Here is a 24,962-nt window from a genome sequence, read left to right as displayed (position 1 = left end):
CCTCCCTCCCTCCCTTCCTTCTTTCCTCCCTCCCTCCCTTCCTTCTTTCCATTCTTTTTCCTTCCCTTCTTTCTCTTCCCCTCCCTTCCTCCCTCCCTGCCTAAGAGAGCCCATTATTGCATCCCCTTTTCCCTTTGAAAAAGAAAATGCCTCAGAAAGCCTGCTTCCAGCCCCAACCTGCCTGGATGGTCGCCCCAGGAATGCCAGCAGCCCTCTGTCTCCAGTCCTTCTCCACTGCCTCCTCCTCATGGTTACTAACCAGTTTTTCTGGGTCTCTTTTCGTTTGCACCCCTTTGCATGGGAGGGCTTGAAGGAGAGAGGGAGGAAATTGGGGGCACCCCTTGGGAGAATTTGCTTGGGAGGGGGAAAAACAACACCAACTCACCAGACCTCCAGAGCATGCTTTAAAAACAAATCAAATCCAGCCTGGCTGGGCAATGCCTGCAGCCCATGTGCAATGAGGCTTTCAGATATCTTGGCCATTGTACTAGTAAATGGTGTACTCTTTCCTCTGCAAGGTGGTGCAGCTGCTTTTTCTCTCCAGGTGTCGTTTTTTCTCCTGAGGCTCTCAGTGGCCTCTGTGGCTCTTCACTGCATCTACCAGATAGGAAACCTCCATGCTCTATTTGGGCATCTTTTGCTTTTCCTTTTCTTTTCAGGCTCAGTTCTGTTTCTGGAGGTAGAAGATAACAAGGGTGGCCTTTTTTTTGGTGGGTTTTTCAGGCTATGTGACTGTGTTCTAGAAGAGTTGATTCCTGACGTTTCGCCAGCATCTGTGGCTGGTGTCTTCGGAGATCTCTGAAGATGCCATCCACAGGTGCTGGCAAAACGTCAGGAATCAACTCTTCTAGAACATGGCCACATAGCCTGAGAAACCCACAAAAAACTAGCTATTCCAGCCATGAAAGCCTTCGACTTTGGTTTGGCCAAGGTTGGCAGAAAGGAAAACCATGTATGGGGTTCGTGTGAGAAGTTCATTTTCCATGGCCAGAATGGTGGGAGCCATCCTCCTCCTCCCAGAGGTTGTTCTGAGTGTGATATGTTTGTTAAAGGGCTGGGGGAGATGTAGTTTTAACTACCCATAGTAATACCGGGCATGGATTGCAGGCCACTCTTAGGAACTGGGGGAGCCACAAGTGCCACCATCGAGTGTGCCTTCTTGTGGCCCCGCCTGCCCACCTGTTCCAGCCAATACATACCTATCCGCTCAATGGAGCCTCTACATCAGTGGTCCCCATACTGTGCTGTTTAAGGGATTTTGGACTTCAGCTCCCAGAATCCTCAGCCATGTTGGCCAATAGTTTGGGATCCTGGGAGCTGAAGTCCAAAATTCCCTTAAAGAGCACAGTTTGGGAACCACTGCTCGACGTCAAGGACGGGGAATTTATTTTATTTCTATTCCGCATTTCTCCCCAAAAGGGACCCAAGGCGGTGCACAATATAAAACACATTAAACAACACCTTCAGCCTTCCAGATGTGGATGAACTGCTGCATCCATCATCCCTCACCATTGGCTAGGCTGATGGGAACTGGCATCCATTTTAATCCAGAACAGTGCTGTTCAGCGTGTCTTAAATCTCGTGTCTCTTTCCCTTGTAGATCCTTCCACTGACTACCAGTTTGGGCCAGGGCTCATGACAAGCTTTTAGTCTTGGCATTGTAGGTCCTGTGCTTTACCCACCCCCAATATCTGGTAGTTCAGCTAGCATGGTATCTATCGTCTAGGAATTTAAGATCGACAGGCAAAGGATTATTGGCAGTTTCACCAACATGTCTAGCTCTATCAAGACTGCAAGCCTTTCAGGACATGGCTTTGCATTTGTGGAATAGTCTTCCTTTGTACACCCGGCTGGAGGAGGATCTTACCTGCTTTCATAAAAGCCCTGCTTTGAATTCAGAGGCAGTTCACTGCTGACTGCCAGAGGTCTGGAAACAAAACTAGAGGAGAACATGGTTGCCCTCTTATCTTACCTGCAGACTTTCTGGAGGCCTTTGGCTCAAAGCCAAATGATACACAATAGGGCAACCAGGCTCCCTTCTGTTTCTTATGGATGACTGAGTGAAGCCCAAGTTACAGTATATTGGGACCACAGCATTAGGGGAAGGGGTAGTCCTTTCGCTTGGTGCTATTTCACCAATTTGTTCATAATTGTGCCTCCAACCTCCACTCTTATAACAGTTTGATCCCACTTTAACTGCCATGGCTCCATCCTATTGAATCTTGCCACTTGTAGTTTGGTGACGTCCTTTGAATTGCCTAAGGACTGGAGCATGGCTTTGGTGTGGCTTCTGGACTCTTAGGATGCATGCATCATTGAAACACCATATCTCCACTGTGACTCGAAGCAGCTTTATTTTGGCTGTCTGTAACAGGCCTTAGAGAAGTTACTTGGTCTGCTGTTTGTGTCTGACTTCAACAGTGGCAACACGATGATATCCTCCACCACATTTAGGACAACAGGACAATCCAGCATGGTGTATAAATTTCTGGGAGTTTCAGGATGTCCAGATTACAGGGTTTGCTTTTGCTGGCCCCTAGTCTCTGGTCTAATCTGCACTGTAGAAGTAAGGCAGTTTGACACTGCTTTATCTGCCATGGCTCCATGCTATGGAATCCTGGGATTGGTAGTTTGCTGTGGCACCTGTCAATCTGTGACAGGAAAGGCTAAATATGGCACTTAAAGTGGTATCGAATTGTATTAGTTTTGCAATGCAGATTAGACCTCTGCTTCATTTAGCCTAATGGTAGGACTGGCTCTGTGTAAGAAGCAATGCTGTGCTACATTAGATGGCTTTTGAAAAGATGAGACAACTTCATGGAGGAGGTCAGTAGCCAATTGCATTGAAGATCACAGGTTCACCCAAGCAGCAAGCTCCTTAACTTTGCTGCCATTCTGTCCCCCCCCCCACTGCCCCCCAGTAGTTGCTGGCACCTCCCATACTTGTGGGCAGTGAATCCACACTGAGTTTAGACCAAACTTGAGAGTATCTATCCAAGGTGATGAGGTGCATTTGGGGATAGCGTTCCGCACTTTGGCTAGCACTCTTTAAAGGTTGGACTGAAATTTAGAATGGATACACTGTCCCCTGACATGGGAGCTGGTACTGGAGGTCTCAGTTGTCTCTCACCCTCAATCTTTTGAGGTTCATAAAAGACAAACAATTTCAGGCATCACCAGTAAGCAAGTTTACGATACATGATGTCTACCAAAATTCTCTTAAAATCAGCTCGATATCCTCCTGCATTGAACCAGAGTCATCTCCCATACATTTGTGATGGCCTCAAAATGTTTTATATTATAGTTCTGATCAGCCCTGGCCACTATGCTCAGTGCCAAGGATGATGGGAGATGTACTCCAAAACATTTTGCATGAACCAGGGTGGGGAAGGCAATAGTGTTGGTGGCAGTGAAGAATTTAACCTCCCTGTTCTACACTATTTTCCATGAGCCAGCATGGCATAGTGGTTTGAGTGCTGAACAATGACTGGAGACCAGGGCTTGATTCCCAGCTCAGCTATGAAAGCCACTGGGAGACCTTGGGCAAGTAACATGCTCTCAGCTTTGGGGGAAGGCAATGGCAAGCCTCTTCTGAACAAACTTGCCATGATAGGTCTGCCTTAGGTTCTCCATAAATCAGAAACAACTTGAAGGCACACAAACACAACACTATTTTCCCAGTCTCCTGAAGTTGCTTCACTATGGAAAATATTGACAAACACTACTTCTAAGTGGAAGAAATTTGAGTCAGGAAAACAATACATGAAAAAGAGCTAAAGCCCCCTCACAGTTACTGTTGCTTCAGCCAAAATGTTTTTAAGGCAAATCTCCATCATCTCATGTGATGTGGCCTTAAATAACAGGCACAAGTATTGAGCTTGAACAGGAGCATTCACCCAATGATTTTTGCAGACCCTCTTCTTTGTGCACTGCTTTGTGCTGTTTCACCCATAGTAGACATCTATGACTTTTTTATGTTTTGACATTTATGTCTGCTTTTTAAAATCAAAACAACAGATGCAAGGAAGGAGAAATCAGGAACATGTATAATAGGTTTAATCTTTTCTGTGACTGCTGCCATCCTAACATATGTCAGCATCTTCCCCAAACTGTTATTTGTACTAAGAAGAAAGTTCTCATTTGCAAGAATAAGAGATTTACTCATGGTACAGTGGAAGCCAAAATAACTAAATGAAGGCTCTTGTAGTTTGGACACTATGAGATGACAGGACTCACTGGAAAAGACAGTAGTGATTGGAAAAGTGAAAGTCAGTAGCAAGGAAGACCACATTACAGTTGGATAGACTCGGTCAAGAAATGGGTTATATGCCACATAGTGTGCTGTTTTGGAATTATGTTGAATGCAAAAATGAATATAGTTTAGTATGCGGTTTGGCCTTCAGAGTAGTGGCACCTCAAAAATCAAGGAAATATAGTGGGCCAGCCATATTTATTGGGGTTTCATTCTAGGATCCTGCACAGATATGAAGAAAACATGGGTGTTCAATTCCGATATTATTAAATGGCAGTGACATGAATATGGATGCTTCACGTTACTGTCATTTAATAATATGGGACAGTCAATCTGCAGCTGATGGAATTCATGGATCTGGAGCCCACTGATTTAGAAGTGCTCACTGTTAATCCAAAACATGTTGCACATGTGGCAATGAACATCTCTATATAGTTAATTAGTTTTCCCACAGAAGTACTGACTAACGTTTTAAGGTTGCAATTGACAGAATTTCTCTCCATGTCTAAGTGTCATAGTACTGTGATCATTATGCTGTGTATTCTGTAGATCGCTGTGTGCACAGAGCCTATGATTGCTCTGTTTAAAGTGTTCAAAGCACTTCCTGATCCTTATCTCAGCCAATATTGCAGTGCCCTTGTAAACTATGCCTATGCAAGAGATGGGAGAAGGGTTTGTGGTGAGGTGGTGGCTTGTCTTCTTTGTTCACAGCTTTGCTGATTTTTGTAATTCATATTCTCTGTGTGACCTCTTACTGTAGGAAAGAGATGAGCCCTTTTTCAGAAAAAGATATCTGTGTCTTTCTCTGTCATCTTTACACTGTTTTCCTACTACTCAGAAGTCTCACTGACTTCAATGGATCTTACTCTTATGTAAGAATGCACTGGATTGCAGCCTACATGTATTACAAAATTTAGCAACCCCTCCCACCTGCGTATTACACTAGCCAAGTATGGGATGTTTTAACACTGAGTGTAAAGTTTTAAAGGCTGCAATCGCATGCATCCTTATTAGGGCATAAAACAGGGCATGGGGAATGCAGTGGTCCCTTGGATACTGGGGGACTGCAGCACTCATGATCTCTCAACATGGGCTATGCTGATGAGGGCTGGTGGGATGTGTAGATCAACAATACTTGGGAGTTTCCTTATGTCTTAGACAATCTATCATTGCAGGAGGGCAAAATGGAGCCATTTCCCTTCACTCTTCCCAGTTGCCTGTGGCTTGTGTACACAACATGTGCTGATCACTACACAGACTTCCAATGTTGTCTAGAGGTTTGGGGGGATCTTCAGGAAGATGATTCTAGGGATCCCCTCCTCCTCCTCCTTCCTCATTCAAGTCCTACTTACCATTAATGAAATTTTGGAAATGTTCAACCATGACTGGATCATACATACAATGTTGGTGAATATTTTATCAGCTTGCTTGTGTCAGACTGGTTCTATCATCATCATCATCATCATCATCATCATCATCATCATCATCATCCCTCCCTCCATTCTGCTCATTCTTATATGGCATAGAAAACATAATAACTCCTTTGAGAGAGGAGTTTTACAGTTATTTGTACCTTTGTGTTGTCTTTGGCAGTGTAGGGACACATCCTATTTAATTACTTATTCAGATAATTTCTGTTATGCCTGACTATCTCAGCTCAGTAACAGGTTCACATGCTTTCTCTTCTCTTCCCTCCAGTGTGGGTCCAAGGGGACAGTTCAGAAGTTATTTCCTTCATATTTTAATAAACTAAAGTTGTCTGCCCCTTAAAGTGGCTAGAGTTGTGTGTGTTTTTAAACAAGCTAGTTTTGTAATTCACACAGAGCATCATTAAAAATAACAGTTGGTAAACTCAGGTAACAGAAGAAACTGATTAATTTAAACTATAGTATATGCTTCTGAATTCATATAACCACAAGAAGAAAAGGAAGAAAGCGAAAACAGGTGGTTTGTTCCCCTCTTCCAGCCATAGAGAAATTATTTAAAAGACGTACGGCCTGTTACAGACTGCCAAAATAAAGCTGCTTCGGGTCTCTTTGGAGGTATGCTATTTAAATGATGCATGGGTCCTAAGAGTCCGGAGGTCGCACCAAAGCCACATTCCATTCCTAAGCACTGGAGTGCAGCTTTGGTGCAGCTTCCGGATTCTTAGGATGCATGCATCATTTAAATAGCATACCTCCAAAGAGACCTGAAGCAGGTTTATTTTGGTAGTCTGTAACAGGCCTTAGCAACCATCATGTGGTATGAAAAGAGCAGGGACAGGGATGGAGAAGGTCTGGCCCTCCAGATGTTGCTGCACTGCAGTTCCCTTCTGCCCTAGCTGTTATGCCCAAGATTGTAAGGGCAACCTGTTTATCCTGAGAGCATGTAATGAAAACCTCTCCCTCCATGGACCTATTCACAGCAAGGCTGAGAAAGACATTGAGACACCAAATTTGGTTTTAAACACCATGCATGTAACATTTATTGAATCACACAAGTAACACAAACATTGATTATCAAGAGCTCTTTCACTCACACATTCATACAATACTCACACACACTTTCCTTCCGCCGAACATTGATCAGTTGTTCTCGAAGGCTGGGGATGACACCGTTGCCACGGTAGATGCCAACAAAATGGAGATGAAAGTCCAGAGTCTTTATAATTTTTCTTCTCTCTGGCTTTTGGCTGCTGAAGTCTTGCAATATTGCAGCCCATTACTCAACTTCCTCTTTTGGTAAGACAGACAGGTTGTTCAGATCAGTCCGTGTTCAAAGCAACTCGTTCTGTTCAAAGCTCTCCATTGTCCTGTCAGTTCCTCATCATGGCGACTCAGGAGTTAAGGTTCTTCCCGGTCATGGTTCGTCACACCTGGACGGCATCCCGCTTCAGCTTCCAAGTTTTCAGACTTTCCTCGCCTCGTTTGCCAAATACCTTCGTCACATCAGTGCTTTGCGTGGAACCATCTTGTTTGGTTCTTCTTTGGTTCTTTCAACTCTGGGTTTAAGTCAGAACTCACTCATTCGTCTTACATAGCTACCATAGCAAATGGTGAACGATTATAGGATCTACAGCGTAATAATATTTGGAGGGCCACAAGTTCCTAACCCTTCTGTAGAAAATGGTAGTGCCATGGTGATTTCCTCCTCCTCCTAGCTGTAATACAGTATATAGACTGTCTGATGACATACATGGCTGTGACCATGCTGAGAGTTCTTTTTTGAGTCATCACCATATTCTTTGTGATTATATAATTCCATCTAGTAAGACTTTCAATATTTTAGGGTCAGGAAGGAGAATTTACCAGGTGTGATGCTGTTCACAGTGACATTATTAAGGACAAAACAATATGAGCACTGGGTCTTAATGAGGTTACAGGCTGACCCATTTTGCTTCCTTTAGTCCTGTTGCTAGAGCAAGTGAAATAGTCTCTGATTTGATGCAGACTCAAAACAGGTCCAAGAGATTTCATTGCCTGAAGTGAAGAAAAAGATGACAGCCTTCATATTCCATAGATGAAAGCCAGTGGGCCTACTCTAACTCCTTAGTCACACTCCTGCCTTGGTGCTCTTTGGGTTCTTTCAGCCATCCAGGTGATCTGTCATTCCTCCCCTCAGTGCTCTTTTTCTTTCCCTTGGGCTTTTCTTTTCTCTTTCCAGGGCTCATCCAATCATTCTCTCTTCTCTCTTTCTTAGGCCTTGTCTGCATGAGCCAGGATACCTGGAGTAACCTGATCTTGCAGTTGTCCTTACTTGCCCCTGTTACTTCTGGCATCCTGCTGAGCCTCCTGGTGCATCAGCATAGGTCTCTCACTTCTGAAGTCACCCAGCAATGGATACATGCTGGGTGCCTTAGTCAGACCTCAGAAGGAGTGACATGATGAGTGGTTCAGCAGGACATCTGTGCAGATAGCTTATGTGGTGCAGAAATAGAGGGCTCCAAATCTTTCTGGAAGATCCAGAGCAACTGGTAGGTTTTTAAAAACGATGTTTTAAGTGTGTTAAGATATGGTTCTGGTGCAGAATGTGCCAGATATCACTTGGACTGCCTGCACCAGAACTGAAGTTTGGGCTGTGCATCTTTTCAACAGGACAACTCCAGAACAGAGGGGGAAACAGGTCTTTTGGCCCATTGCAGACAATGGTCTTTCTCTCTAACCACCCGTTGCTCATTCAGTACTTCTCTCTACTCAGTTCCCCCCTTCCTTTATCTACTAGGAGAACATTTCCCCTTCTCTGTTTTTAAATAGTTTGGGGGTTCTATACATGAAATTAGAAGTTATTCTTGCCATATTTTTTCTGATCCACATGGAGCTGCTGTGAAGCCCTCTGGAGAAAAGAATGTGCCAGAATTGACTCATGCTTCTTCTTTGTTGGTAAAGGATGCCAGACACCTAATGACTCAACATGATTCTGCAGGATACAGATTTAAATTAACTCTAATTAATTAATTTGTTTAAAGGAATTAAATATCCCTTAAGTGTCCTTAGCATATAATACCACTTGCATCTCCCTAGAATATATGCCATGTTTTAGGTGTCTGTGTTTCGTGGGCATGGATGTGTGATGATACACACTCTTCTTTATTATTATAGATGATTTTTTTCTAATTCCCCAAGCTAGCAGTTGGAGACACATCTTGTGGCAGTGGATTCCATAAATTAAATCTGTGTTGTGTAAAGAAATACTTCCTTTTATCTATCCTGAATCTCCCACTGATTAATTTTCATGAGGCAATTGTGTGTTCTAGCATTATCAGGGGGCAAAAAACTTTTCCACACTATAATCCTTTGAACCTCTAAAACAACCCTCCCCTAGCGTCTGTTCCACCCTAAACTAGAAAGCTGCAGACACAGTAGCCTTTCTTTATAAGTTTGGGAAACTTTTAAAGATGGAATGTACTGTAGTTTGGAAATACAATTTGGATAAATGGATGCTTGAGTAACAAATAAGTAACAAAGATTTTGAGACTTGTCATTCTCTAAATGGTTAACTATGCAGACCTTTTGAGAGAGGGAGACAAAAAGCATGGGAGATGCTGAGATATTTGCAACAAAAATAGCTATATAGCATATAAAGGTTTATGATTTTCCTAAATAGGACAAAAGGGGGGGGGGGGGAAGGATTGTAGCCAATAGCAAGTGGTGCATTTAGGTTATTTTACACTTTGAACCTAATGATGTATTTGAGGATGCCTTTAGATCACAGATCATCAACTTGTTGCCTGCCAAATGCTTTAAATGCTTGTTGTCTAGATCACCATTCTTATTGGCCATCACCGTTGACTAGGGCTGAAGGGATTTGCACTTCCAAAACATCTGGGGAGATCAGAAGTTGCCCACCTTACTTCATATGGTGATACGTATTTAAGGCAGGCAATCTGGTGCTCTCCATATGTACCTGACAATTGGCCATGCTGTTTGGAGACAACAAGGCTGTAGTCCAAAATATCTAGAAAGCATATTAGTGCCTATTACCTGACTTAACTCAAAATACCTTATTTGGAAGTGGGGAAGAGAGGCTCTTTTAATGGAAATATGTATTGCCTAACATGTAAACCAGCCCTGCTATCTTCTCCTGAGCAGGGTCCCAGCCCTCTGCCCCAAGGTCCTGGCCTGATGGCACCATTCATGGCAAGAAGCAAGGAGTACTTTGAAATGTAAATGCAAGTTACAAGGTAAAGGTACAGGATTCTGTACAGAGTTGTCATAACAGTTAAAGTGGAATCACAGTGCTACGGCTGTATGGTGTGAAAGTTCCTTAAATAACCAAGCATCTGAAAATGTGCAGAGTCTCATCAGCACTGAATAAGTAAACCAACTAAACCTTATATATTTGGGGTTGGAAAGGTGGATAACCATTGCTTATCAGTTAGAGCTTGAAAAGCTTGTGTTATGGACTACAGCTTTAGCTAGGGCTCCTCATGCAAAAACTGATTCTGTAGTACTCTACCCTGTTGGGATTACCAGTAGGATTTAGACCAGAGCGTCTACCGGTCAGGCTTCAGATGTGATTCCTTTTAGAAATGTGTGGCTCAGTCTATATGTTTCTACTAAGAAGGAAGCACTGTTGAGTTCAGTGGAACTCATTCCCATAACTGGAGCCTAAAACTTGAAAATTAATTAAGTACTTTTTTGATCTTCTGCTGGCTCTGTTCTATTCCTGCGGGTTTTGCAGTGCTTTGTGCTAGGTACCACTTTAAAATATTCAGCATATAAAGGATGGCTTCACATGTTTCCAGAAAACAAGTGGGGAAGGGAAGAGTGGAGTAAGTATGAGTGACTCATGCATTCTGTTTCTGTACTCTTTTCCTCTGTAAAGTTGATAAAAGAAATACCATCAGGATGCAGTTTGTAGAGGGCAAGTCCTTTACTCCCATTCCTTGAGGCTGTGTATGATAATTCTGGAGGAACATATAAGTTTCTGGGCAATTCACCACATCTGAATTCTGGGTGGATATAGAGATGAACAGATAAATGAGTCTGTGTATATGATCATCACATCAAAGATATACCTCCTTTTGCTTTAGAATACAAAGTATGGAGGTGAACAACTTGGTTGGCTAACTTTGCCTCAATTGATACAGCCCAGGGTCAGGTGGACCATCAGCCCTCCAGATGTTAATAAACAGCTGCTGCCATCATCTCTCACTTCTGGCCAGGCTGGATAGTATGCCTGACTGTGTGACCCTTTAGTCTGATTCGATCTGGCTCTTCTTACAAAGATGGGGAATCTGTGGCCTCTAACTGTTGATGAGCTAGTCCTGTTGCTTCTTTGCACTGGCCAGGCTGGATACAGTGGATGTGATTTAGATTTCAACAACATCTGGAGAGCTGCAGATTCCCTAGCCCTGATACAATTTCTCATTGCTTCTTTTGTGACTGTAATGCCAAATATACTGGACAGCAAGCCATAGAAAGTTGCATTCTATCTCCCTTCCATCTTGGTTCTCAGTAGAAATTGGAATAGTATTCCTGAGTTATGCAGGGTGAAATAACATTACCTTCATGTGCATCTGGAAGTCCAGGTGAAGGAGTCAAATACAACGTTTAACTCTGGGCCCGTAACAGAGAGGAAGCATAAGTCACCCATGTTTCTTTCGCACTTGTCCAAATTTCCTCCCTCGCTTAAATTGTGGATTTCAGAAAGTCTTGTCTTAGTATGACTAAATTGAGATCCAGTTAAATATGTCTTGAGTCTATTTTTACAGTGAAGATTACTAACTGTGAAGTCAGGTAGCAGCATACTCCCAGTATATGAGGCCAGTTTTTCAATGACAATGAGAATGTTGCTCCTGGCTTCAGTGGGACTGCAATTTTAGTTAATTCCGAATGAAGAGAAATGCTTAAAAACTGGACCACTCTCATTTTCTAAAGGACTCCAAAGTCCTAGAACGCCATCATGACATCTATGGGATTTTTTTTCCAATGAGGATCTCTCACCCTATCAGGGCTCAGCACAGTTACCATACCAACTTTGTTGTTGTGTGCCTTCAAGTCATTTCCAACTTATGGTGAACCTAAGGCAAACCTATCATGGGGCTTTCTTGGCAAGTTTCTTGAGAGGCTGAGAGAGCATGACTTGCCCAAGGTCACCCAGTGGATTTCATGATTGAGCGGGGATTTGAACCCTGGTCTCCAGAGTTGTAGTCTAATGTTCAAACCACTACACTATGCTGGCTGTTTTGCACTAACCACTATGGTGATATTAGGTGATATCTACTCTTCCCATTGTAGTTTAGTTTTGTCTATGTGCATCTTAGGAAGGGGAAAGGAGCTGGTATGATCCCTTGTGCCTGTCCCTTGTCTCCTTAGGAGTTTACTAGGGCACAACTCATTTCACAATATATGTGGGTTAATACAGCACAACGCTGAAGGAACCAGCCCCCCAGACATACCTTCAGAGAATCACAACATTGGGTGCTTTTCTTATAACATTTCTTTGGCTAAAGTGTGCCAAGCCTTGGGAGGGATACCTCTGCTCCACCTTGGATTACATGAGGGAGAAATATTTATTTGAGACCTTATTCATTTACACAAGCTTTTAGAATATGTGAAAAGGAATATCTATATTTATCAGATCATATTTTGGACAGTCCCCTCCGTATTTTGACTGAAAGTTATAGTAGCCCAGGCATCAGGAAATGAATAATTATTTCATATCCATTTTCAAGGTGTGCCGAGGATACAGAGTCAGTACATGAAGACCAAACAGCCAATTCCATTCAAAGGTATCTTGCTATTGTATTTTTTATAAAATACTGTATTGAAAATGAAGCAAGCAGATGTTTTTTTCTTTTTTAGTGACCTTCATTTTTAAAAAAAAATATATAAAGAGATAAATGTTATAAAACTGGATTCGGATAATGTATTATGTCTCCTCCTTATAGTCCATCACTGCAACCTGAGTGTTGCAAAAAGTGAAACATGCTGTGCCTAGGAAAAAAAATGTGAGGCATTTCAAGGAAGACTAAAACTTCCAGTACTTCTTGTGAATTTTCTCAAGCGAGTTGTGCATATCCCATGTAAAAAGAATAGTGGTGGTGGGGAACATCTGCAAATGAAGTGTCATCACCCTGAGAACAGTGGTGGCTGGTGACTATCATATCAGTGGCGTAGTAAATCCACGAGCTTCTTATTTGCACTTTACAGTTGCTTTTTAAGGTGCTGAATCATGCCTGCAAAATATGTTAAACTCCATGGACAGCTTCTTTAAAGTCCATATCAAAACCCAGAGTGGACCTATTGCCCCTCTGACCCAGGAGTCACCACTGCCTGGGAGCAAATTAATACAGTGGGTCCTTGGTATCTGCTGGGATTTGGTTCCAGGACCCCATGGATAACATAATCCACAGATGCTCAAGCCCCATTATGTACAATGGCATAGCAAAATGGTGCCCTTATATAAAATGGCAAAATCAAGGCTTGCTTTTAGAAATGTATGTATTTTAAAAATATTTTCAAGCTGTGGATGCTTCAATCCTCAGATAAAGAATCTGTGGATGCAATGAGATGACTGCCATATTGGGGTGAAGGATTTAAAATGCCCATTTTAAAGATTAAAAAAAAATGAAGGACATCAGGTGCCATTATATCAGCAGCATCTGGATAACATACTGAGTAGCCATATTGCTCAACATCTTCCCCTACTAAGGAAAAATGCACTGCTTTTCTATTTCAATTATAATAAATATTCCAAAATATGTACCTATCCAAATGGACCTATGCATATTTTGTATAAAATTATGTCCTCTTTTGTATCTCTTGTGGTGATGATTTTCTGCCTTTGTGTGTGTTTAATGTGTATATGAGTACCCTATATATATATATATATATATATATATGTGTGTGTGTGTGTGTGTGTGTGTGTGTGTGTGTGTTGTTACTTTGGAAAGGGTGAGGCTATTTGTGACTGTGAAGGCAATTTATGTTTGACAGGTTTACAAACAGTCACAGGATCTTTCCCTGGAAGTATTCTCTAATTCCTTAGAAACAGGGATGTAAGTTTTTTTCTGGAAGGAAGCAGTGAGTAATTTTAGCAGTTTTCTTCTTGCTCTGAGCATGTATGAAAACCATGCATTTTTTGAAGCCTATTCACAATTCAAGACTTATTCTGTACAAAATTTGCACATAATTGCACATAATTAGAAAAATATATGGTAGGCCTACACAGTTTGTGAACTGTATTTGTTATTTGCAAAAAACTGTTTTGGCCTGCTCTTGTGGTCATGGTTGGGTGACAAGACCAGAAGGATTATCAGGTACCTGGTGGGACTCCATCAGTGAGCTGTGGGCATTGTTTGGCTTCCAGGGTCATAGGTTAGAGTGACCATAGCTCAGTGACGGAGTCCACATTTGGAATGCAGAAAGTCATACATCCAGACATCTCCAGCCAAAAGAATCAGGTGGCAATGATGGGAAAGGCCAATTGCTTCAGCCACTGAAGATTTGCTCCCAGGGCTAGAAAAGGTTGTGTCTGGTGTGGGAAGACAAGACCTCCATGCTATCTCTGATCAGTTTGGTTGGATCCCCGCAGTAGTAGAGACAGTCTTTTTATATCATTGAAAGTGGAAACATTGGTCTTACCACCAAAAAACAGTGTTCAGCAATAACAATAGAATCTCCACTCCTACTGCTTTAGAAAGCCTGCCTCTAGCATTGGGGAACTTTCCTGTAATGCTGGGAAAGGAATTCCCATGGTTATCCCTATCAGTGATAGAAGGCAAAAGTAGGGATTTCCAGTACAGTACTAATACTAGACAAAACTAGGCTAGTTGAACTAGTGGTATGATGTGGAATAAGGCAATTTCTGTGTTGTGTCAATATGATATATGTTCTGATTAAGAAACCACATTCTCAGCTTTGAGGTGATATTTTAGCAGCTTTAAAACTTTGCACTTGTTCATACTTCTGTCCTAGAATGTTAATTTAACAGGAGGAAAGAATGAGCCTACTGTAAGTTCTGTATATTTCTTTTAAAAATCTAAAAATAAAGCATGAGCATGATGTTTTGAGCATCGCATTTTTGCTCACTCTTTTGGTGACTGAATTTCTTCCTAGTGCCTGTAAAATTTACTTTTATTTCTTCTAGAGATGAAAACAAGGAAAACTACCCAGACAGAGCTATAGTCTTAGAGGAAAACCAGGCAGTGTTCCAAGATACACAGACACCCTGTGATGGCACATTAAGGGTTGGAATGGGGAACTTAAAATCCCGAAAGCCCACATCTATTTCAAAAACAGAAAATGGGAAAAACCATGAAGAAAGTCAGGTAATAATAGTTCTTATCTTTGCACTGCAATTTTATAATGCAATTCAGTAAGGGGAAAACCAAACATTTAAATGCAACTTAGGGGCAACTTGCTTTCACTGGTGATCATGGTTATGCATCATCAACTACATTCCATTGTAAACAAACCTTGGAAAAATTACGTTTTTGGACTGCAGTTTCCAAAATCCCACAGACAGTATTGCCCCTGGATATTGTGGCTGGAGGATTCTGGGCGTTGTAGTCCAAAATAGATAACTTTTGCACGCCTGAAAATCATGGGTCTTTAAGGAACTAGGTTGGAATTCCGTACCTTGTGCTACTATATATATGTGGAGTACAAAACAAAACGGCCCCCAGAAAACGAAAGAGTATCAGCAACACTTTGCCTTGCTTCACCTTTCCTATGATAAGTCATTACCCTTTCCTGTCGCTACATAGCATAATTTGTCTTGTTAACAGGCTTTATCTGTGCAGTGAAACACTAGATAAATCTTAGATCTGCCCCAATTGTGTTGGCATTGCACACTGACACTGACCAGCTTCTGTTTTGGCATCCAGTCAGGGGCGTCCTACTCCCTGAGATTTAATGGTCAAAACTTGAGATTGGGGGACAATGCCAGGTGATGTGATAGAGGGTGGGACCTGGGGATGTCATTACACATGACAAATTAAGCATCAACTTAATCAACTTTGTTTCTGATTGAAAGGGCCTTATAATAAACATTATAGCTAGTTGCTCAGAGCCTGCCATTCATGTAAAAAACCTCAAATCAAACAAATGAGACAAAGGAGGGATGAGAGATCTCTGGAGATTCAATGGAAGCTATTCCAAAGCAGGTTGCAATGACATGGCCAGTGACACACAGTTCCATGGTTTTCTTTGCCTCTTTAATTAAAGTCCTTGTCCAAACTAACTAATTGTGTGTGTGTGTGGGGGGGATGGCCTGGTCCCTCAGAAATACAGATTCACTAAGAGGTTTGAGATCTCCATCCCTGTGTGTCGTACTATGCAGTCTTAGACACAGTTTTTAGGGAATAAAGTTATGACGTGGATTGAGTGGGGCATGCAACTACTTTCCTTGCCATTTAAAATCAGTGTCATGGAAGGTGATCTCAGTCTTTTCTACCCATCATCACCTTGCTACATGGCTTGAGGATCTGTCTGGAATGATGTTGTCTTTGGTCATATGGGGAAACCCTGATAGAAAGAAATGGATGTTCCTTCAAGGAAAACCCATATTTAGTCATTGATAATTGTTTTGCTTTTAAATACTAAACAGAGCTCTTTGGAAACCTTAGGTGTCTTAAAGGCAGAGCTTGGGAAATTTACTTCTTGGAGTCAGATCTCAGAATCCTTTGGCCACTATGGCCACTTCCCATTCTGTCTAGGAGATTATGGGAGTTGTAGTCCAAAAGGTAACTGATAGGCTCTGGATGTTTATGATCATATTGCTTGGCTTTTTAGTATAGCATGCTTAACTAAATTGCAGTGCCTTAACATTTTAACACTGAAGAATTGAAAAATACATTACTATGTATGTGTATTGACACGGAAATCCACTGTGTACAATGGAGTTTACTGCTAAGTAAACAGGCATAAGATTACTGTTACAGAGGTGTAACATACTGTTAGCGAGGTGTGTTCTTTGAGTTACATAGTATTTAAAATATTTCTCTACACTGAGCATTCTTTTAAAATCCTTATTTGGGTTCTTTTTTGCTTTCTGTGATCTTGATAGCATTCTTTTTCCTGCTTTCAAGATATGTATCTATTTTGTAATTAGAGGAATGTATGTTGAATTGACATTCATCTTGCATGACTAAAAAAGCTTCATGCTTCACAAAACCTCTTGTCGCAAATATTCCATAGTCTAAGTTTTTTAAAAAGATAAAGATATGGGATTTTCAGCATTTGCACCAGGAATGAAAGAAAGAACAAACATGCAGAGTTGACTAATGTAAGGAGAGTTGTATGTACCATTGGATAGTGGTTTTTTACAGCTGGGCTGTGATGGAGTGGAAAGTGGGATGAATATAATACAAACTATATGCTGGCTTTATGTGGAAGCTGACATCTTGGAATCAGCATCAAAGATCATAATACAGGAAGAGTAGACACTGATTAAGGAAATTACATGTCTGATAGATAGCTGCAGCTACATGGCTAAGATGAGGGTTGAAGGAAATGAGGAACAAGAAGTGAAGTAAATCCTGAGAAAATCACTCTATAGGCCAAGAAGTGAAAGATTAAGGAAGACAATGAAGAAACACCACAGTACACACTTAACTACCTGTCATTACCTCTGTTGCCCACTGTAAGCACATATTTTGTTCTACAAGTGTTGTTAAAAATCTCTTCTAAGACAATCTGGTCATTTATAATGCATTATGTTGTCTAGCCACTCTGTTTTAACATATTGTTTACTCCGTTTAAAAACAATACAAAACACAAAAAGCCATCCCATCAGGGACAACACCAGGCTTGGTAACATTGCCTTTCAGTGAGCTTCCTTGGTGGCAAAGAGTTTCCAAATAGGAAGACTTTCATGAACTGGTACAGTCTGACAAGACATGTACACAATATGATATTTCTGCAAATGCAATTTAGCTTCAAGGATGGGGAATGTGTAGCCCTCCTGACGTTGAACTGTAACTCACATAATTCCTCACCATTAAGTATGTTGGCTAGGGCTGATGGGAATTGGAGTCCAACAACAATTGCAGTTCAACATAAAGGCTACATGCTTTCTGCCTTTACTCTGTATCAAACTATACGAGACAAAGGGGCTGTACACACAGCCACGAAGGGGCAACCTCCAGCCGCCTCTTTGACAGCTGGATTGGGGCTGAGGCAACCACACACCACGGCCCCAATCTGGTCTTTCCAGGATACAAAAAGGAGCTGCAAAAAGCGGCTCCTTTTTGCACCCTGCAAAGGGTGCAATAGCTACGGTGCTGCGGCTTTACAGTGCTCCTTTGGCACTGCATCATCTGGATGCAGCACTGGAGGAGCACCATGACGCTGCGCATCATGCAATGCAGCATGCGGCATCACACAACCCTGGGGCGGAGCCTGGGCATGTGTCATGTAGACGTTACGCCCCGATTCTGACCCCAACCCAGCCTTTTAAGGCCAGTGTGCACAGGGCCATAGTTTATATCCACATTATGAAAGTATTAACTTAAAGGCATATTGGGAGATGAGTTTTTGGAAAGTAGTCTGAAATGTGTGGGATGCCAGGCACCATCTGTCTCATTCACAGCACACACTTATACATGTTCATTTGTTATCTTTGTGGAAATATACAAAGAAGGATATTTAAGTGTGCTTGTACATATGTTTTTAGAATTTAGGAGTCCAAAGGAAGATCACATTCCTTTGGAGTAAACTGTTGGAGATTGGTGGGAAATGGGAAGCATCAGAAAGAGTGATTTGTTCTCAGCTATTGAGATCCTCACATTTTTACATTGATGAAATAAATGTTGCAAATACAAATAGAAGTCAGAGAGAAAGCAAAGTTTGAGAAAGTTACCTTTTTACACTACAGTACTTACAAAAATCTCACCCTAAAGTTGGCTGGGGGATTCTGGGATTTGTATTTCAAAACATCACTTTATTAAGTTCTTGGATGAATTTGTTTATAAAGTGCATGCACTGAAGAACAGAACAAATTACATGGATATCCTATATTTACAATGGTACAAGGGCACAGCCTGATTTGTTGTTCAACTTCTTTGTGGAGCAGGAGCAGAATTGAAAACTCTGGAATTCTCTATTATTTCAAGTCCCATAAATGTATTTTTGTAAAAGCAGTTCTGGCTGTGTGTTTACTATGCATCTGTATATTTCCATCCTGTGACAGTTGGTTCTTTCTGATCAAAATCAGTTCTGCTGCTCAAGGGCTTAGACTCTTTCATTACAAAACAACAACAACAAAAAACCAGGAGGTAACAGACCAACAGTGTTTGGAAAGCTTATGTTTTCCAGAACACCTGGACTCTCAGCTGGAGTACTTGATAGTGAGAAAACAGGCTGATGTTCAGCTGGCTGCTTAAATGCATGCCACTTGAAATATGAGAACATGGTGCCAAATTGTGAGATTTAAGCTATTTTGGCACAAATGAGACTTCCAGAAAGAAGGAAGGAAGGAAGGAAATGAGCCTTCCTGACCAATGTTGAGGACCTTTTGATGCCCTTCTACTCTTGGAGGAAATAATTGGAGAGCAAAATAGCAATTAACCACCTAGAATTACTGGCGAAATGAGTAAAGTCAGCTCGGAGGAGCTTATGTGTGTATGTGATTTCACGTTGCTTGTTGACTTATGGTGACCCATCAGTTTCATAGTTTCTTAGGCAAGGAATACTCAGAGATGGTTTTGCCAATTAATTCCTTCAAAATATAGCCTACAGCACTTGGTATTTATTGATGGTCTCCCAACCAAGTACTCACCAGGGTCAACCCTATTTAGCCACCAAGATCAGACAGGATCTGGTGCCTTTAGGGCATTTAGGCTCTTGGATGAGCCTACGTCTTATAGTAAATACTTGTCAAGTGTACTGTTGTAGATAAAAATGTTTACTGTCCTTTTGAAAATGAGGGGTTTTCCCACTGCAGTTGCCTCGTGTGTTCAGCATTGAGCACAAATGTGCTGGAAACTAGTGTTCTGTCTCCTGTGGCTGACCATAGCCAGCTTGAAAGTTCAGGTGACGTAATTGCATCCATGGGCAACTACAGCAGTCTTGACCTTTAAAGAAAGTTTAAATATCTATGATATTTGTAACATGACAATGACTTACCCATGTGAAATGGCTGTCCACACAGTCCAGTAACACAGCCTTCAATTAATGGTAAGTTAGCTTCAGAAATGTGAAAGTGAAGAACATTTGGCAAGTTATTTTTAAAAAATTGCAATGCTAACAGAAACTACAATGGTGACTAGTGGCTTCCATGGCAATGGGATTGCGAATGTCCTCTGGCATTTACTCTAAACATGAAAGGCCATACCCAAAGGGCTGAACTCTACTCTCAAGATATATCTGGCACCTTGGACAACTCTTTTAAAGTGCTTTTGGTTGCTGTTGTTGTGGTGTGACTTCGAGTAATTTCTGACTTATGGTGAGCCTAACAAGACTCGATTAGGGGCTTTTCTTGGCAAGTTTCTTTAAGAGGGGCCTTGCTAGTGCCATTCTTTGAGGCTGGGAGAGTGTGACTTGCCCAAGGTCACCCAGCCAGTTTCCATTGCCAAGCCAAGATTAATGTCCTGATCTCCAGAATCATAGTTCAACACTGAAATCACTGCAGACTCTCTTACTAAAACCCAAAGTAGTTTTATAACCCTAGTGATGTGGGAGCTACCAGCTGCCACTAGGCAGTAAACTAGTCATGTGTTGGGGTGATAGTGGTGGCTTGGAGCTATATCTCTCATGAATTACTTATTTAAAGTAACTTTCCAAATGCAAAGTGTGTTTTCTTCTTTCACTCATGTTTCATATGCATAGCCATGAATATGGATTATGACATGATTCACTCTTGGAGCCTTAATTGGCACAGAGGTATACTTCTAAAAAGACATGAAGCTCCCTGGGTTAAAAACTAGAGCAGACAGAATGTATTAATTTTGGGCTAATTGGCAGAATGGAGCACCAAGGATATAAGTGGGTGATGATGATACAGATACAAATCGGTGGAGGCAGAGATGCTGGAAATCTCCATTTAAAATTCTATAGTTTAGTTTATACTAAATGAGGACAACAATGAATTCCAAACCTTCGGTGACTCAGCATGAAGGATGCTTTAGCAAGCAAGAACATAAGGCTCATAGCAGAAAGAATACTAGCAATCCCACTATAACAAACATTTGAAAGTCTTAAACATTTCTGTAGTAGCGTAGTAATATAAATATAAATAATAATAATAATAATAATAATTATTATTATTATTATTATTATTATTATTATTATTATTAGTGTCCTCTATTCTGGATCTTCCTCTGGTCATGATTGAGGCTCCATCTGCACTGCAGAAATAATGTACTTTGACACCACTTTAATTACTATGTCTCAATGCTATAGAAATCTGGGATTTGTAGTTTTGTGAGGTATGTAGTCTTCTCTATTAAAGAGCTCTGATACCACAAGAAACTACAGATCCCATGATTCCATAGGACTGAGCTATGGCAGTTAAAGCAATGTCAAACTACATTATTTCTGCATTACAGGTGAGCCCTGAATGATCTTTTTTGGTATGGTAATATGAAATATTTCCCCCCATTTGCAATGGAAAAAGTCAACTGTGAGGGGAAATGTCTTTATAAGATCATCTAGGGACCAGGTTTATCAAATATACTAAATTTTATTCTTAGTCACATCCCAAGTGATCATCCAGTCCATATGATTATTTCTATTTTTAATTGGATGAATACGGTACTCCTTAAAGAGATTGAGGAAATCTTTGGTTTTGGGTGAATTGGTGCATTTGTCCTTCCTTCAGCTAAGGAAACGATTGCCTGAATTTGCTTGCACTGGAAGAATTATGAGATGCACAAAGTCTATTAAAAAGATATACGTACTAGTTGTCTTCTACACACTGCTGGGGCTCATCATTGCTCTGCAGTTTCCACATTAACCAAATTATCGTATTGATTAATCCTATTGATTAACACTTCTGTCCAACAAATAAAAGATCAGTTATGAATGGAAGGGTGAAACCAATGCTGACCTCTTTGTTTCAAGGGCAAGCTATTTGGTTTCACATGCAGTACAGAGCCAAAAATCTTTAGTGGTCACCTTTACTGTGTGAAGCCATGAATGAGAGCTAGAAATTAGCTCTGTTGCTTCTTTTGCACAATCATCCATTTTTAAAACCTCTCTGTGTAGAAAACTAGTTTTTCAGGAGAAGATGCAGCTAAGATTTGTTTTAAATGATGGAGTATTCAGTCAGATGAGTTACAGTACTGTACAGTCTTTCCCCATGAATGAGAATTAGTGCTTAGGATCAAGCTAGAAATGATTGCCAGTGAATACTTGATTTGAACTGAAAGCAGGTATTTATACACAAGTTAATACAGTGAACATAAAGTATGCAACTCCTAAGATTTGAGATTTGGAGTTCAAACCAGGGTCCTGCAGCCTTGCCAGCCAAAGAGTTGTTATAGTTGTATTTTTCCAAACTCTGGTTGAAAGTTATGTGTGAATGCCTGTAATGTCTGTTAAGGATCTGTCCCATTGCTCTTTCACATTGTAACATCTGAGAAAATTACTGACACACATTTCTTACTGTAAAATTGGTTTTCAAATGGGCAGAATATTTGGGGAAAAAATGAAGTCCAGATGTATCAGTGGGGTGAGGTCAAGCGCTACACAAGACACACACACCTTGACCATATGAAGTTTGCAGGCATCATGACTCCCACCCCTGCTCTAACACATTTGCAATATGCTTAGATTTTGTAGCAGATGAATAATTGCAAAAAAGGCTCCTTGAAGGTAGGAATTGGTTGGAAAACAACGCACCACTGCAAGATGGGGAAGTTCAGTATGTTGAAGGGAAATAATTTCCTTGTTCTCCAAGACTTGTTTCAGGCCACATCCTCACTGCCATGGCATCTACTTTAGTAGAAAATTAGACATGCTGTTTTAAACCAAACCAAAATACACTTGTCCCTCCACGTTTGCGGCTTTGAATTTTGTGGCTTTGATCATTCACTGATTTTATTAATATGTGCTCTCTAGGAATATCTCGGTTCTCCAGCACAACTCTATGGTCAACTTTAACCAAAAGTCACACTGAAGGACCTATAGAGTCTTAGAGAGAACACTCCACTAGGCATTTGTAGCTTCTCCAGCACAATTCTGTGGTCAGTGTTTGGCAGATGTTGACCACAGAGTTGCACTGGATGACCTAGAGATTTCTAGAGAAGTGTTCTCTCACTTAAAAAACACAGTGTTTTTGTTATTTGCGGTTTTTCCACATTCAGAGGGCTCCTGTGCCCCTAACCCCAGCAAATGTGGAGGGACAAGTGTATATGCTCTAAATGGGCTTTTGTGGCTTGCTCCCCATTTTCAGTTGCATCACAAGAGACAACCTCCTCAAGGAAAATAAAACAACAACACCTTAGCATCTGCTTCTTTCAAAAGGGAAATTCCCTTTTTGTTGCTGAAGTTCAGCAGTTTTAGGATGTCTGGGGAGGAATTGTGGGTTGCCCATCCCTTGTACTGTGATATCGATGGCCTGCATCAGAAATAGCAATAGCACTGAATTATATTGCAGAAATTAAATTGTTGGTTTTAAGGTGTGATGTGTTTAACAAAACTGGCATCAAAGAAAAGCAGGAGCATAGATATTATACACAGATATTCGTTGTGCTGTGTGTGCCCCCCCTCACTACAATTTTTACACCAAGTTGCTACTCTTGTGTTGAGGCAAAAATACAGTACAGAAGCTGTGCTTTCCCCTCTGGCATTCCTCCTCTTCCCTCCTTTCTCTAGATCAGCTTTGATTACACACATACTCTTTTTTTTCCAGTCCCTCCAAAAATAGACACTTGACATCCGTCTGGCCACTGTTTACTTGAGTATGTTGTATTTCTCTCTGTGTGTTTCTCCCTCTCTCTTTTCCTCAGGACATGGGAAATGCATTGCCTTGGCTCTCCGACTGTCAGAGGAAATCAGGCACGCCAGCTAATGATTACCCAGAGAATGTGGCATTCAGATACCAGGAAACAGTCATCAAGTTTCAACCCAGGTATTCTCTCCTTAGTAAAGAAATCTTGTCATTTCTGCTAAGATGCAGATCAAGGCTGACACTGGTGCTTCTTGACTTACAGCCTTGCACAAATTGAACAAGTGCATATTTTGTACCTCTTTGGGATCTTTGCCCTGGTCTTTCTTATCTTTTCTTTCTTTCTTTCTTCTAGCTGAACAAATTTTACAAAAACATTAGCTTTTGTAACACAGAGAGAGTTCCTGACAGGGGACCTTAGGTGACTGGTTGGTCATATGCTGTTCAGACTTCTTATGTCTTTTAGAGATAGCTGTGTAGATACTCCATGGGATCAAAAGAAAAAACAAGGGGGTGGCAGTGGGGAGAAGAAGGTAACCTGAGCTCTGAATGAAGAGAAGCTAAATTTTGTGACCTTCTCCAACCAGTGATTTTTATTTTAGTCTCATCAGAGAGGCCAGTGGAAATTGTTTACTTCTATGGCAAAAGCAGGTACAGACTGTGTGACTGATGGGCATTGGGCACGTTGCTAGGAAAAACATTATGAACCACTGACCTTTTTGTTTCTCTCTGTGACTATTAATAACAGCTGTTTTTGACCAAGTGGGAAAAGATCCCATGCTTATTTTCCTGACTACCCTCTGTTTCTACCACACTGTGTAAATTATTTTAAGTGTTTCCAGTGTGGCTCAGATTTCAGAATTTCAAGACTTACTGAGGGTGAAACCAAAAATGACACTATTTATACAATTAGCAATTACTTGGATTCTTTTTTTAAATGGGGAAAAAGCAGGGCTGGGATCTTGATGGAGTTTAGGAGGCTTTTATCCCTTCTCCCCCACTACAGTCTTATCCAGATCAGCCCCTACCTGTTGCCTTATCTTCATTAGGAAGAAAATTCCTATTGGTGTCAACCAAAGCTTTCCTCTCAGTGTAAACAATAGGCACTGGAACCTTGTGATATCAGCAGCTTATGCCTACTGTTGGGGAAAAAAGTTGCCCCTCCATTTTCATGGGGGATGCGTTCTGCCCCCCCCCCCCCCCGAAAATGGAAATCCGCAGATATTCAAGCCCTATTGGCTTGAATAGTGGCGCACCCCCATGGGCACTTGAAGGTGTGCTATGTGGGTGCATGCCCCATTTTAAGTCCCTCCGTTTGCCCCTCGCAAGTAAGCGAAGGACGCAGATTCAAACTCTGAGCAAATGGAGGGACAACTGTATATTCAAGTCTTCT

General features: G+C 41.3%; 1 protein-coding gene across 10 annotated transcripts in view; it reads left to right on the top strand.

The window, feature by feature from the left end:
- The window catches only part of FAM13C (family with sequence similarity 13 member C), a 96,198-nt gene that overhangs the window by 662 nt on the left and 70,574 nt on the right, over nt 1-24,962 (top strand). For 9 of the 10 annotated variants that reach the window (XR_006102928.1, XM_042458050.1, XM_042458047.1 and 6 more), the window contains exons 2-4: nt 12,411-12,467; nt 14,828-15,008; nt 23,631-23,752. Coding sequence is in view for 9 of the 10 variants with exons in the window: in XM_042458050.1 (XP_042313984.1) it covers nt 12,411-12,467; nt 14,828-15,008; nt 23,631-23,752 (360 nt within the window). In the remaining variant the exon portion in view is untranslated. The remainder of the gene's footprint in view (nt 1-12,410; nt 12,468-14,827; nt 15,009-23,630; nt 23,753-24,962) is intronic. The other variant, XM_042458046.1, reaches the window with a different exon arrangement.

This window comes from Sceloporus undulatus, chromosome 3 (assembly GCF_019175285.1).
Source record: "Sceloporus undulatus isolate JIND9_A2432 ecotype Alabama chromosome 3, SceUnd_v1.1, whole genome shotgun sequence".
Lineage (NCBI taxonomy): Eukaryota > Metazoa > Chordata > Lepidosauria > Squamata > Phrynosomatidae > Sceloporus > Sceloporus undulatus.
This window is presented reverse-complemented; position numbering and strand designations above follow the sequence as displayed.